General features: G+C 50.2%; 1 protein-coding gene across 1 annotated transcript in view; it reads left to right on the forward strand.

Moving 5' to 3' along the window:
- The window catches only part of GALNT14 (polypeptide N-acetylgalactosaminyltransferase 14), a 224,251-nt gene that overhangs the window by 194,329 nt on the left and 13,933 nt on the right, over positions 1-15,989 (forward strand). The window contains exons 10-13 of the mRNA XM_060168701.1: positions 2,991-3,117; positions 5,281-5,373; positions 9,775-9,858; positions 10,342-10,486. Of these exons, the coding sequence (XP_060024684.1) occupies positions 2,991-3,117; positions 5,281-5,373; positions 9,775-9,858; positions 10,342-10,486 (449 nt within the window). The remainder of the gene's footprint in view (positions 1-2,990; positions 3,118-5,280; positions 5,374-9,774; positions 9,859-10,341; positions 10,487-15,989) is intronic.

The following is a 15,989-nucleotide window of genomic DNA, read 5'->3' on the forward strand; positions in this document are numbered from 1 at the left end:
ACATCCCCAACCACGTGTGGGGTTGTTAGGATGACTAATAAGTTACTGCCTGAGGGAGGACCAAAGCCCAGCCCAGGAAAAAATGAAAGAGTCCTTTCCTCCCCTGCAGAACTGAGATGCTCTGATGTGTTAAAGCAGCACAGACACAGGAAAACGAGGAGGAAGGATGGTTTTAGAGGCAGAGGAGAGGAGGCAGCCTGCAGAGGGCTATTAGAGGATGCTGATGGGGTAGAAGACGTACTGCATCTGAGGGCATCCAGTGCACCTCGACAGAGCGTCAGGCAGCCGCGGAGGTCAGTGCTGGAGCCCGGAGTAGAGCTGGGCTGGTGGGCTAGGGGTGAGTCCTCAGCGTCAAGCGAATGTTGGGGTCAGATGAGGAAGCAGTGTCAGCAAGGCACTCAGAGATAGCGCCTTGGGGTGGAGAATGCCAGAAGCCCAAAAGGAAGGTGGAGAGGAGAACGGTACTTTCTGAGGTGGGGTCTGTGCATCATGGTGGCAGCGGGGGCGGCCAATAGATTCAGAGAGCAGCAGAATGCTGGGTGAAGGAAGCACAGGGAGAGGAACGGGTTTCAGGGGCGGGAAGGGTGGGTGGCACTGAGGCACAGGTTGGAGGGATTTGCTTTGCAAATGAGGAGGGACGTATGTCTCATTTGAATACATGGAAGGAAGAGACCGTAGCTGAAATGTATGCATATTTTTGGAAGAAAGCTGGCACAGAATTGGTAGGTTATATCCAGTAAGCAAGGCCTCCATCTCTGGTTTTGAGGTCCTGGAGAGGAGCTGATTATTGGAGCCCAGTAGACCTGAGCCCTGGAGGCTAAATTCACACATGTCCCATCACAATTCCCTGCACCGAGCCCTCCGCCCCTTCGTGCATCACTGCAGGGTGGAGAGCTGGATGTTGGCCGTCAGCTAAGCTCGCTCATCATCCCCCGCCAACGCCAGGCTGGTGCCCCCGATTCCAACCAGGCAAACGCCAGGGCGCCGTGTATCATGGATTTCTGTGGAGAGTCAAAATCTCAGGTGTTAAGTACCACAGATTTCAACTGCCTCCTGTGGCAGAAGCAGGAAGCTGTGAATCATCTAGGAAGTTGGAAGTGGGCACAGGTGGGCGATGCCGTTGGCGTCCATGTCTTAAAGAGACAGCCTGCAGAGGAATGTCTTGTAACTGCTACTGAGATTCCCAGCACACTTAAGAGTTTTCACAGTTATTCTTGAAATTCCATTTCATTTGATGTCAACGGCAATCCTGTGGAGTACTTTTATGATCTTCATTTTACGTGTGAGGAAACCCGGCCTCAGCAAGGTCAAGCAGGTTTCCCAGGGACACGGCTAGTGGGTTACTGCAGACCTGGGGCCACGACTCCAAAGCCAAGTTCTTCCCGTCTCTCCCCGACCCTGTGTTCTTGCCATCATTTGACAGCATTCTTGAGACATCCGTTCATCATCCTAGTGTCCACGTTGTCCCCACTCCGAGGGCAATCCGAGCTTGCTGGAAGTGAGCTGTAGCCTGTCTGGGAGGGCACCTGGGCAGGGGGCGACAGCTGTCAAGGCAACCTGGCCTGCAACTCTTCCAGGGACACAGGGCAGGAGGCAGGAGGGGACAGGTAAAGGGTGACTGAGGACAGGCGGGTATGAGAGCAGGTGAAGATCAGGATGAAGAATCTGTGTCCAGGCACTTGAAGAAACCCAGGGAAGTGGGGCCCACGGTGCTGGAGGGTGCAGGGCACGTCGTACATGGTGGGACAGCACTGGAATACCCGCGTCCTCATTTCCTGCTCATGGACACCCGGGCCGCTTCCAGGGGCAGTTGCCCATGGGCACGGGATTTTCCTGAGCCATCTTGTCCTCCTCTTGCTTGAGCTTGACGGCAGAAGCACGGGCCAGGCAAGCATTTCAGATGGGCAGCCAGTGGCGTGCAGCGAGGAGCCTGCCCTGGGTGCAGTCCATAAGGGGTTGCACCATCTGTAGAGGAGTTAACAGCGATAATAAAACCCCTCAGTGTTCAGCAATTCCAAACAGATGAGAGATACTCCCCCACCACCCCTGAATTCCGCTGCTCCAAGCCTGCAGGAAGCAGCCCCGAGGGAGAAATGCACCCGCCAGCCTAGTCCCAGCGCCTCTGCTAACTCCACCCCTCCCCCCTCCCGGAAGTCCCTGCAGCAGCAGCCAACGGGGAAAAAGGGGTTTCTGTGCAAATCCCCACCCAGGGGAGCACCTCCAACAAGAGCTTCGAGGCTTCCAGCACTTTCTATGGCTGCTCCCAGCTCTCGACTACGGCTCAGACTTCCTCCTCTGGGCTAAGATTCAGGGGCCCTTGCAGCGGGTAGAATTGCCGTCTCAGTGTCGGGAGGCTCTGTCCTGGACACCTTGTCCAGGTGCCTCCTGGGAACTGATCCTCTCTGTCGCCTCCAGGCCATGTGGCTTGCTAGCTTATCAGAGTGGCAAACACACTTACTCCATGACAGCCCCTTCTATCTGGACCTTGACCATCAGAACATTCTCCCATAGTCTCCAGTGGAAATTCTTTCTCCTCGGTCCTGGCTCTAACCCTCTGGGATCATATGAGCTCATCTAATCCATCTTCCACGTGCTCAAAAGCAGCTCTCTGATAGCGCCCAGGCTTCTCTTTCCAGACTAAAGCATCACAGCAGTGGCCCCGCCATGCGGGCCCCTGAGTGTGTTCCAGAGGCCTCCATGAGGGCAGGGAACAGGTGTTGATTTTTGTGTGCTCCTCCCTGCCGCCCACTGTTTCCCTGTTAACTCAAACCACCCTCCCAGGTGTGAGTTGTTACCAATCCTTGTTGTGGGCTGGGAAGCCGAGGTTGCCGGGCCAGTGGAGCACGCTGGTAACCGCCGTACCCGATGCTGGGTGCGGCCGGCCCTCCCCGCTCCCTGGGATTCCCTGGCGCCTGGAGTCTCAACGCTGCCATCCTGTGCCCCTCCATCCAGGAGGCAGAGCAGTGATGGGGGGCATGGCTGTCTTGCAGAAATCTCCTTCAGGGTGTGGATGTGCGGGGGCAGCCTAGAGATCGTCCCCTGCAGCCGAGTGGGCCACGTCTTCCGGAAGAAGCACCCGTATGTTTTCCCAGATGGAAATGCCAACACGTATATAAAGTAAGTGTGTGCTGCCGTGGCCGAGGGCTTTTGTGGTGATGGGCTGCTGCTGCCCTGGGTTCTCTGGTAGGTTGCCTGCGTGTTCTGGATGGACAGGGGCTGTGGGTCCTGCTCGCTGGGCTGCTGCCTGAGCAGGAGAGGTCAGGCCTGCCCGTCCAGCTCAGGCTGGAAGCCCCAAGGCTGTTCTCCACTGTTGGCTTCCAAGGCCCCACATGTAGCCTTGGGGGCTTCAAGTCACTGGGCAGCGTCATCCTGCAGGGCTCAGGGCCCTGGGTATTCTGGGTTGTTTGGGGTGGGGGAAGGGTGGCCGTTTTACCCCTGAGTTCTAGAAGATCCGCTGCTCCCACCTTCAGGCTGGGTCACCAGGGGAAAGGCCCTTGGGAAGATTCGGGAACGGGGAGGCACAAGTAGCTACAACCCACCTGACTGCTCCAGGGCCTCGAGGGTGCACAGAAGCAGCCAGGCTGGCACAGGCCCTGCGGCCCTGGGCTCCTTTCCTGGGACTTGTCATCTCCTGCCTGGGACGAAGCAGGACGAACAGGACGAAGATCCTGGGGTCTCAGTGACCCAGCGGTGCCCACTTGCCTATTCCTGCTCCCTCCCTCCTTCCATACGCCCTTCTGCTTGCCGTGATTTTTTTCTTCAACCTTTCTCCTTTTCTTTAAAAATAATTCCTTACACCTCTTTCTCCTTTTCTTCTTCTGGTCCTCCAGCTTCGTCTCCCCTTGTCTCTTGTCACCTGACAGCTCACTCCCCATTTATTTCCACTTTGCCCTTTTTTTCTCTCATTTGGTCCATTTGGGGGAAGCGCCTCTTTTGGTGTTTTGGTGTTTTGCTTCCCCTGCAGTGTTCTTCTCCTCGTCTGGGTTCTCCCGTCCTCGGTTTCTCACACGTGTGGGCAGCTGTGGGTGTGGACAGGTGTGGCGGCGTGATGGGCTTGAACAGGGAGAAAGTTGACCCCATGCTGGGCAGGGCAGGGCAGTGAGAACCCAGTCAGCAGGGACAGGAACAAAGGCAGGGCTGCCTGGGCTCCGGGCTTTTACCGGGAAAGGTGATCTGGGGGCGCCTGGCACAGGAAAGCGGTGGGGCCAGCCTGGGAGTGAGGGGGCAGAGCCTTGGGCTCCAGAACGTTCCTCGTGTTTGAGACTGGGCGCTGGCCAGCGGGCGTCCTGCGTGCCACCAGCGGGTCAGTGGAGGGGAGGGAAATGTGGGGCAGTGTCTCCTCGGCAGCTTCCAGTTTGCCGGTGGTTAGGCCAGTGAAGGGAGGCGGCAAGGCTCTGTTAGCTGCCTTCCCAGCACCAAGAGCTGGGCTGCGTGTGCATGACTCCTTCCAGGCTCACGGGCTGGAAGGGCGTGCCGCGCTCCGCTGTTGAATGCCTCTGTTGCACACAGCGGCAGAAATCTGGAGGGGCGTGGCCTTTCTGCTGAGACCCCGAGTCCACGCCCTCGGGGAGCAGGTGCTGCTTCAGCCCTGCTCCTGGCTTCAGATTGTTTTCCCACATCCTCTCTTCCTGGTACCCCTGCCTCCTGGACAGCTGAGCAATGACATCCTCCGTGTCGGTCTCTGTCTCTTTTTCTGTGACCTTGGATGTCAAACTCAGAGCGAATAGCCGATTTTTTAGAAGCTTCCGAGTCCTGGCAAACGTTTGACCGAGAGGGCGTGATTGCGTAATTCTTTACACCTGCGCCATGCTAATCACGTGACCCGTGGGAGCCCGTGTGTGGCTGGCCCCTTGGAGAGCTGGGCCCTGGGCGGAAGGGGAGAGCTCTGGAGCAGGTGCCCGCGGACGGCCAGAGGTGAGACGGTCGGCCCTTCTCCTCTTGTACTGGCACCGAAGGGACGTACCAGATTCTCCTGGCTCTTTTCTCCCTGACTTTTTTCTTTTTTGAGGGCGACAGAAGCTCAGTTTCTGGTGTAATTTCTCTGGCCTGTGCCTTTTGGGAAAAGAGTATGTAGTGACTACTAAAACCCTGTGTCTCGGGGTAGAGGTCCCTTTGGAGATTGGTGGAGGTGGCTGGGCTCAGCACTGGGGGGCAGAGTAATGTTACTGGACCATGGTGGGCCCCACGGGGGTGACGCTGCCGGCTTGCCGCTTGTGTATATTTTACCTGGACGCGTCCCAGGTCCTCTCTGACCCTCCCCGACACCCCCTGTCTCCTCAGGAACACCAAGCGGACAGCTGAGGTGTGGATGGATGAATACAAGCAGTACTATTATGCTTCCCGGCCGTTCGCCCTGGAGAGACCCTTTGGAAAGTAAGTGTCCCTCCTGGTTTATTTGCGCAAAGCGCCAGGAGCCCCAGCTCGCAGGCCTGTGTGCTCAGCTGGTCTCCCGAGCCCCCAGGCCCCTCCAGGGCCCAGGCTGGGGCTCTTCTCCCTTCGTGCGCCTCCTTGCTCCTGCCCAGTTCTGGCTGCAGGGCCTCGGACAGCTCTTGTGGGATGACCACCGGGCAGCCTGGGCCATCGACTCAGTGGCAGAGCTGTGCCTTGTGCAGTGGACTGGTGTTTCCAGCTTTTTATAGAAAGGTGGGGTGCTGGGCTAAGCAGCCCTGGTCCCTCCAGGTCGGAGTTCCTTCCTTCTCATCCTCAGCTGCCCAAGCCTCAATCTTCTGCCTTCCTAGGAGGAACGGCACCATGCGATCTCCTCTAGAGCCGGGCTCCAGCTTCACGGGGGTCGAAGAGGACAGAGAGAGAAATTAAGGGCCAGATACCATGACATGAGATAGCCCATCAGTCCTCCGCAAACTGAGAAATGGGTATAATTACCCCTGTTTTACAAATGAGGAGACTGGGTCCTCTACAGGTTCAGATACCTGCCCTGGATCACACCATTACAGGAGGGGGAGAAGGCTCAGATCACACCTGTCAGATTCCAAAACTCTGTGATGTTGCGTTCCCCAACCCAGCGTTGATTTGAGTAGAGAAAAATGGCAACTTCGTTGATGTTATCATTCGTCTTTTGCGGGGGGCAGCCGGTGGCTTTTGTCATCTAATGTCCCTCAGTCATTCTAAGGCTGTTGACAGATGGGATTTTTGCAGCCTGCTCTCCACAGGTCGAGCCCATCACTGCCTGGGAGGATTAAATCAGAGGCTGCTAAAGTGATTTGTATTTCTGAAACCATAAACCCACACTGTCTCCACTTCTCCTACTCAGAGCCTCCCACGGCGTTTATTCTGAGTCCTCAGCCAACTTCCGGTCTTTTGGCCACGTGGGTCCACCCCTCCTTTCTTCATTGCCCTCCCTTCTCCAACTTGGGTTCCACCTTCTTGCTTAAAGAGAATGCTTAAAAGATGTTGTCCTCAGCTCTCTCGCTCTGTTGGGCATCTATCAACCCTCCCTGGGGAAGTTCTCTTAACCCTGGATGAACCCGACTTTGTACCGTTTCCTCCCCGGTTCATAGGCTGCTGAACGGTTCTGGGCCTGTCAGGTGGTGCTGCTACAACTCCGTGGCCATCAGGCCCAGGGAGGCCCTTGCTGGACCTCTGGAGCCTGCCACCTTGCCTGGCCAGCGTTCTCCCTCAATCTCCATTTGTACCTTTTCCACTCTCCCCAGCTGCTGAGTCCACCCCACTCCTTTCACTCACAGAAGATGACACCTCTGTTCTGTAGATGAAATAGCACCAACTTCCCAAGACAGACGAACCTGTATCTGCACCATCCTTCTGTCTCTTTCATCTTGAAGGATAAGGTGTGCCTCCTGTTCTCCGGACACCCTCTTCCCCCCTGCATTCATTCGTAAATGATCATTAATCGAGGTCCCCCTGCCTGGATTCATCTCCTCCTGCCTGTCGGCTTCTCGCACTTTAATGTGCACACAGGTCTCCCGGAGATCTTGTTAAAGTGTGGATTTTGGTTCGGTAGGTCTGCAGGTCTGTAAGCCCCACGTGGTGCCGGGCTGCTGGTCTGAGGACCTCAGCTGAAGGAGTGAGGTTTCAGGGCGATGGTTGCCAAACTGTCTGTACATCGCAGTCACCTGGGGAGCTTCAAAAACTCTGCTGCCTCTACTCCACCCCCAGAGAGTGGATTTCCCCTGGGCTGTGGCCTGGGCTGTAGAATTTGTAAAAGAACCATCCCCCCACCATCAGGTGATTCTGATGCACAGACAGTGTGGGAGCCCCCGTTCTAGGGGACTTTGCCCTCTTTCACTCTCCCTGATCACCCATCTCTCTTCTCTATTGCATGGTCCCCGTTGGCATTTAAATTTATTCAGTATCTTACATAGTTTTTAAAAACAAAAAAGGAAGAGAAGGAAAGAAAACAAACTATAAGAACTCTCCCTCAGGGGCTTCCCTGGTGGCGCAGTGGTTGAGAGTCCGCCTGCCGATGCAGGGGACACGGGTTCGTGCCCCGGTCCGGGAAGATCCCACATGCCACGGAGCGGCTGGGCCCCGTGAGCCATGGCCGCTGAGCCTGCGTGTCCAGAGCCTGTGCTCCCGCAGCGGGAGAGGCCACAACAGTGAGAGGCCCGCATACCGCCAAAAAAAAAAAAAAAAAACTCTCCCTCAGTCCAGCCTTGCTCATCACCTACACCCAGTCTTCTGCTCCTTCAGAGCCAAGCTTCATGAAAGAGCTGCCTGCATCGCTGCCTGCTGCTCCCCTCCCCCTTCTCCTGACTGTGACCTGAGGCCGTGCCCCTATCCCCTGCGATCACTCCCACCTGGCCCACCCATGACCCCCTGGGACCCCTTACCTTTCTCTATGTTACCCCATTGGTATGAGACTTCTCCCACCCAGCCCCCTTCAGGCACACTTCTGATCTCGGTTTCCAGACCTGCAGTCTTGGCTCTTGTCGCGGTGCAGGCTGCACCCTCTCAGCCCCCTTTGCAGGCTCAGGCTCCTCTCCCCACCCTCATATGTTGGTGTTCCCCGAGGATCTGTCATAAGCCCTCTTACTCCACATTTTCCCTGGCATCAACCACCACTGTGCTGCCGATACTCGCGTTTCCATCTCTGTCTTGCACCTTTCCTCTGAGCTCCATCCCTTATGTCCGAGTAGCAACTGGACATCTCTGCCTGGATGCCTCCCAGGCTCCTCCAACTCGACAAGTCCTAACTGAACCCATCCTCTTCACTCCTAAACTTGCTCCTTACCCCAGATTCCCCATCTCAGTGAACGCTCTTCCTTGCATCCTGTTGCCAGACCAGAAATCTGAGTGTCAACCTTGACTTTTCCCTCCCCCTCTCCTCCCACACCTAGACAATCACCAAGTCCCAGAGCTCCTGCCTCACTCATGCACCGAACATCTGGGTTCTTGCAAATACTGAACATTTAGCCCTTTTCAAACAATGTCATTCCTGTCCTCATGTTGCTTAGAGTCTGGTGAGGAGTGGTGGTTAGTGCTGTTTAAGAAGTTCCAGTGCCGTGAGGGCGCCCGGTCCAGTCTTTGGGGTGGAAGGAGGCAAGGCTGGAGAGAGCGAGGCCAGTTCTGTGTGGTCACCCAGGAGAGACAAGGTGTACATGGAACTCGGGTGGGTGCTGGTGGTGCAGTGGAGAGAATTAAACCTGTCCCTTCTCTCCGTTCGCACCCCACTTCCCTACCAGCTTTCATGAGCAGCACCTGGGTTTCTTCAGCTGCCTCCTAACTGCTCTCCCAGCTTTGCACATCGGATGCATTCACCACCAGTAAGATGCTCTTAAAGGGCTAACAGCGCCACATCGTTCTCTGCTTAGAACCCATCCATGGCATCCCATTGCCCTGAAAATGAAGTCCAAGCTCCTCCACCATATTTCACAGGACCTTTTATGGTCTGCACCTTCATCTCTCCTCCCACCCACCTGCCCTCTCCCATTCCCCCACATACATCCGTTCACACACACACATTCTAACCTGCACCACTGTTCCTGCCAACAGACCCCTTCCCTCTCCATGTGCACTAATCTCTCTTTGCTATTCCCCTGGCACTACCAGGGGCCCCCACCTCACCCACTTTCTGGTTTGTCTGGACAACGTCCACTTTCCTTCCAGATACCAGCTTCCACATTACCACTCGACCACCACTGACCCGACAAGCATGGGGCCACCTCTGAAGTGCTCCCACCCCACATCCACGTCGGGCTGTGAGCACCCGGTTCGTTACCTGTCTCTCGCTTGCTCGAAAGTTCACCATCACGTCCCACGTTGGGCACAATGCCTGGCGCATACTAGGTACTCAGGAAATATGTGATGAACAAATACATGACCAAAGCCCAGAACCAGCTAACGAAGAGGATTCTTTGAGGCTGGGCTGGTTGAGGCAGGGCGTCGGGGGGATGGCAGTTCAACAGCAGAATCTGAAGAGAGATTTGGAAGTAGACCCAGAGCCCCGGCGGTGACTTATTAACAACACGCTGGATGTTCTCATAGCCTCGTTTTTAATGAAAAGTAAAAACACCCCCAAATTCTGTTTCCAAGTAAAGCACAAATCTTTGGTGTCATGACCGCTCCACTGTGAGATCCTGCCAAGTGTTTCCATAGCTCTGTCTGGAGCTCTCAAAAGCTCTCTCGGTTATTTTCTCCAGCACCCTCCAGGGAGACGTGGGTGCAGAGCATGGACACGGTTTGTGCTGTACGCCTCCCAGCCTGGAGGGCTGGTACCTCCTGGGTCCATGTTGCTGGTACCCATCTCTGACACAGCTGTATTTTGTCTCTGTGTCTGCCCTCCCCCTTCGCCCCCAGTATTGAGAGCAGATTGAACCTGAGGAAGAACCTGCAGTGCCGGAGCTTCAAGTGGTACCTGGAGAACGTCTATCCGGAACTCAGGTATCCGCCCTGTGGTTTGAGCCTTTGCTAGCTGCAGGGGGAGACCCTCCGCTGACTCAGTCTGGAGAAGGGACCCCCTGTGGCCATCTGGATGAGGGCTTTTAAGTATATGGAGGTCTAAGGCCAGTTGGCTCCGCTTATCCCTGAAAGCAGAAGGAGAATTCTATTAATCAGTAGCATGAGGGATTGAGGTTAGCTGTAGCAGTATTTCTCAGCTGCTGGGCTTTGAACTCTGGGGTGTGACCTCAGGGCATGGACTCACTGATTCCATTCCAGGCTCCAGTCTCCTGGGTTGTTCCCTGCTGCCTTGCTGCTAGCGGCCCCTCCCCCATCCCCAGGCCCGGAGCAGTGCAAGTCATTGTAACACAGCCGGGGCGAAATGCCCCTGCCATTCTCCAAACACGGCCCGACCTCTCCAACTGCTGCTGTTACTACTAATCCAAAGAGTAGTGGTTTCTCATCCCTCCCATGGCTTTCCTCTAGAGTACCCAAGGACTCCTCCATCCAGAAGGGCAGCATCCGACAGAGGCAGAAGTGCCTAGAGTCTCAAAAGCAGAAAGACCAAGAGATCTCCAACCTCAAGTTAAGCCCCTGTGTCAAGACTGAAGACAAGGATGCAAAGTCCCAGGTAAGGTAACTGGCTGGGGATGCTTGAACGTGTGAATGGACTTGGCCTCTATTTCCTGCTTCTACATGAATCAGATGTCTAGTTATACCCGGAGCTTAACAGCAGAGCAAGAGAAGCACGATCCCCCTCACTCTGGGACTGGGTTCACTCCGCTTGGTTTCCAAATGCACAGACTTTCTCTGAAAGACGCCTCACCGGGCAACTTAGCGCCTATAGGAATTAACCATTAAATTAGCAGGAGTTTAATGAGGATGTCATTGGTGTCCAAGCTGCTGGCAGTAAATGTGGGCTGATCAGGCAGGGTGGGCAGCACAGCTACCTCAAAAATATGAGATGCAGACAGAAAAGCATCCTGCTGGGTGACACTGTCTCCAGGTAAAATGCCTGCTCTGTGAGTCTCCCCGCTGATTTAACCCTGACTTCCAGACAGTCACGACAGACGTGGTACAGCCTTCCCCATCATCCACCGCCCCCATCTCTGGGCAGGGCCGTCGATCATCCCCTTTCTGCCTCAGCAGGCCTGTGGCTCCACCTGTGCTGTCTCCTGCTTCCCCCAGGTCGGGAGGGACCATCGTCGCCCCTTCTCGGAAAGGTTTCCTTGTGCCTTAGCTGTTTCATCAACACTGTGGGTCAGTGTACTCCCCTCTGAGGATAGAACTCTTTTAAAGAGTCACTGACAGATTCACAGCCTGTCTCAGCCTCTGTAGCACTTGGCCTGCTGGATGCATGAAAACACATCCATCTTATAGCTTCCCTCCTGGCTCTGGAGACACTGCATGATCCCGATTGTCCTGCAATCCTGTTCTTTCCACCCCCTTTTGTTTTTTTGTTTTTTTTTTTTTTTTTTGGCTGGCTCCCCTCCCCACTCTCATACACTTATGGTGAGTAATCACCCAAGTTCTCAGTTCACTGTTCTTTTCTCTGTAACTGGTTCCTTGGAGATTTTATCCATGCTTCCAGCTTTGGCAACCTCCTCTGTTTTATTTTTTTTGTTTTTACATCTTTATTGGAGTATAATTGCTTTACAATGGTGTGTTCGTTTCTGCTTTATAACAAAGTGAATCAGTTATACATATACATATGTTCCCATATCTCTTCCCTCTTGCATCTCCCTCCCTCCCACCCTCCCTATCCCACCCCTCCAGGCGGTCACAAAGCACCCAGCTGATCTCCCTGTGCTATGCGGCTGCTTCCCACTAGCTATTGGTTTTACATTTGGTAGTGTATATATGTCCATGCCACTCTCTCACTTTGTCCCAGCTTACCCTTCCCCCTCCCCGTATCCTCAAGTCCATTCTCCAGTAGGTCTGTGTCTTTATTCCTGTCTTACCCCTAGGTTCTTCATGACATTTTTTTTTCTTAGATTCCATATATATGTGTTAGCATACGGTATTTGTCTTTCTCTTTCTGACTTACTTCACTTACTTCACCTCTGACAGACTCTAGGTCCATCCACCCCACTACAAATAACTCAATTTCGTCTCTTTTTATGGCTGAGTAATATTCCATTGTATATATGTGCCACATCTTCTTTATCCATTCATCCGATGATGGACACTTAGGTTGTTTCCGTCTCCGGGCTATTGTAAGTAGAGCTGCAATGAACATTTTGGTACATGACTCTTTTTCAATTATGGTTTTCTCAGGGTATATGCCCAGTAGTGGGATTGCTGGGTCATATGGTAGTTCTATTTGTAGTTTTTTAAGGAACCTCCATGCTGTTCTCTATAGTGGCTGTACCAATTCACATTCCCACCAGCAGTGCAAGAGTGTTCCCTTTTCTCCACACCCGCTCCAGCATTTATTGTTTCTCGATATTTTTATGATGGCCATTCTGACTGGTGTGAGATGATAGCTCATTGCAATTTTGATTTACATTTCTGTAATGATTAATGATGTTGAGCATTCTTTCATGTGTTTGTTGGCAGTCTATATCTTCTTTGGAGAAATGTCTATTTAGGTCTTCTGCCCATTTTTGGATTGGGTTGTTTGTGTTTTTGTTATTGAGCTGCATGAGCTGCTTGTAAATTTTAGAGATTAATCCTTTGTCAGTTGCTTCATTTGCAAATATTTTCTCCCATTCTGAGGGTTGTCTTTTGGTTTTGTTTATGGTTTCCGTTGCTGTGCAAAAGCTTTGAACTTTCATTAGGTCCCATTTGTTTATTTTTGTTTTTATTTCCATTTCGCTAGGAGGTGGGTCAAAAAGGATCTTGCTGTGATATATGTCATAGAGTGTTCTGCCTATGTTTTCCTCTAAGAGTTTGATAGTTTCTGGCCTTACCTTTAGGTCCATTTTGAGCTTATTTTTGTGTATGGTGTTAGGGAGTGTTCTAATCTCATACTTTTACATGTACCTGTCCAGTTTTCCCAGCATCACTTATTGAAGAGGCTGTCCTTTCTCCACTGTACATTCCTGCCTCCTTTATCAAATATAAGGTGACCATATGTGTGTGGGTTTATCTCTGGGCTTTCTATCCTGTTCCATTGATCTATATTTCTGTATTTGTCCCTTTACCATACTGCCTTGATTACTGTAGCTTTGTAGTATAGTCTGAAGTCTGGGAGCCTGATTCCTCCAGCTCCGTTTTTCATTCTCAAGCTTGCTCTGGCTATTTGGGGTCTTTTGAGTTTCCATACAAATTGTGAATTTTTTTGTTCTAGTTCTGTGAAAAATGCCAGTGGTAGTTTGATAGGGATTGCATTGAATCTGTAGATTGCTTTGGGTAGTAGAGTCATTTTCACAATGTAGATTCTTCCAATCCAAGAACATGGTATATCTCTCCATCTATTTGTATCATCTTTAATTTGTTTCATCAGTGTCTTATAATTCTTTGCATACAGGTCTTTTGTCTCCTTAGGTAGGTTTATTCCTAGATATCTTATTCTTTTTGTTGCAATGGTAAATGGGAGTGTTTTCTTGATTTCACTTTCAGATTTTTCATCATTAGTGTATAGGAATGCCAGAGATTTGTGTGCATTAATTTTGTATCCTGGTACTTTACCAAATTCATTGACTAGCTCTAGTAGTTTTCTGGTAGCATCTTTAGGATTCTCTATGTATAATATCATGTCATCTGCAGACAGTGACAGCTTTACTTCTTTTCCAATTTGGATTCCTTTTATTTCCTTTTCTTCTCTGATTGCTGTGGCTAACTTCCAAAACTATGTTGAATAAGAGTGGTGAGAGTGGGCAACCTTGTCTTGTTTTCTGATCTTAGTGGAAATGCTTTCAGTTTTTCACCATTGAGGATGGTGTTGGCTGTGGGTTTGTCATATATGGCCTTTATTATGTTGAGGAAAGTTCCCTCTGTGCCTACTTTCTGCAGGGTTTTTATCATAAATGGGTGTTGAATTTTGTCGAAAGCTTTCTCTGCATCTAATGAGATGACCATATGATTTTTCTCCTTCAATTTGTTAATATGGTGTATCACGTTGATTGATTTGCGTATATTGATGAAATCTTGCATTCCTGGAATAAACCCCACTTAATCACGTTGTATGATCCTTTTAATGTGCTGTGGGATTCTGTTTGCTAGTATTTTGTTGAGGATTTTTGCATCTGTGTTCATCAGTGATATTGGCCTGTAGTTTTCTTTCTTGTGACATCCTTGTCTGGTTTTTGTATCAGGGTGATGGTGGCCTTGTAGAATGAGTTTGGGAGTGTTCCTCCCTCTGCTATATTTTGGAAGAGTTTGAGAAGGATAGGTGTTAGCTCTTCTCTAAATGTTTGATAGAATTCAGCTGTGAAGCCATCTGGTCCTGGGCTTTTGTTTGTTGGAAGATTTTTAATCACAGTTTCCATTTCAGTGCTTGTCATTGGTCTGTTCATATTTTCTGTTTCTTCCTGATTCAGTCTTGGCAGGTTGTGCATTTCTAAGAATTTGTCCGTTTCTTCCAGGTTGTCCGTTTTATTGGCATAGAGTTGCTTGTAGTAATCTCTCATGATCTTTTGTATTTCTGCAGTGTCAGTTGTTACTTCTCCTTTTTCGTTTCTAATTCTATTGATTTGAGTCTTCTCCCTTTTTTTCTTGATGAGTCTGGCTAATGGTTTATCAATTTTGTTTATCTTCTCAAAGAACCAGCTTTTAGTTTTATTGATCTTTTCTATCATTTCCTTTATTTTTTTTCATTTATTTCTGATCTGATCTTTATGATTTCTTTCCTTCGCTAACTTTGGGGTTTTTTTGGTTCTTCTTTCTCTAATTGCTTTAGGTGCAAGGTTAGGTTGTTTATTCGAGATGTTTCCTGTTTCTTAAGGTAGGATTGTATTGCTATAAACCTCCCTCTTAGAACTGCTTTTGCTGCATCCCATAGGTTTTGGGTCGTTGTGTCTCCTTTGTCATTTGTTTCTAGGTATTTTTTTTATTTCCTCTTTGATTTCTTCAGTGATCACTTCGTTATTAAGTAGTGTATTGTTTAGCCTCCATGTGTTTGTATTTTTTCCAGATCTTTTCCTGTAATTGATATCTAGTCTCATAGCGTTGTGGTCGGAAAAGATACTTGATACAGTTTCAATGTTCTTAAATTTACCGAGGCTTGATTAGTGACCCAAGACATGATCTATCCTGGAGAATGTTCCATGAGCACTAGAGAAAAATGTGTATTCTGTTGTGTTTGGATGGAATGTCCTATAAATATCAATTAAGTCCATCTTGTTTAATGTATCATTTAAAGCTTGTGTTTCCTTATTTATTTTCATTTTGGATGATCTGTCCATTTGTGAAAGTGGGGTGTTAAAGTCCCCTACTATGAATGTGTTGCTGTATATTTCCCCTTTTATGGCTGTTAGTATTTGCCTTATGTATTGAGGTGCTCCCATGTTGGGTGTATAAATATTTACAATTGTTATATCTTCTTCTTGGATCGATCCCTTGATCATTATGTAGTGTCCTTCTTTGTCTCTTCTAATAGTCTTTATTTTCAAGTCTATTTTATCTGATATGAGAATTGCTACTCCAGCTTTCTTTTGGTTTCCATTTGCATGGAATATCTTTTTCCATCCCCTCACTTTCAGTTTGTATGTGTCTATAGGTCTGAAGTGGGTCTCTTGTAGACAGCATATATATGGGTCTTGTTTTTGTATCCATTCAGCCAATATGTCTTTTGGTGGGAGAATTTAGTCCATTTACATTTAAGGTAATTATCGATATGTATGTTCCTATTCCCATTTTCTTAATTGTTTTGGGTTCGTTATTGTAGGTCTTTTCCTTCTCTCGTGTTTCTTGCCTAGAGAAGTTCCTTTAGCAGTTTTTGTAGAGCTGGTTTGGTAGTGCTGAACTCTGTCAGCTTTTGCTTCTGTAAAGGTTTTAATGTCTCCATCAAATCTGAATGAGATCCTTGCTGGGTAGAGTAATCTTGATTGCAGGTTTTTCTCCTTCATCACTTTAAATATGTCCTGCCAGTCCCTTCTGGCTTGCAGAGTTTCTGCTGAAAGATCAGCTGTTAACCCTATGGGGATTCCCTTGTGTGTTATTTGTTGTTTTTCCCTTGCTGCTTTTAATAT

The sequence above is a fragment of the Lagenorhynchus albirostris genome, chromosome 13, assembly GCF_949774975.1.
Source record: "Lagenorhynchus albirostris chromosome 13, mLagAlb1.1, whole genome shotgun sequence".
In the NCBI taxonomy this organism is placed as follows: Eukaryota; Metazoa; Chordata; class Mammalia; order Artiodactyla; family Delphinidae; genus Lagenorhynchus; species Lagenorhynchus albirostris.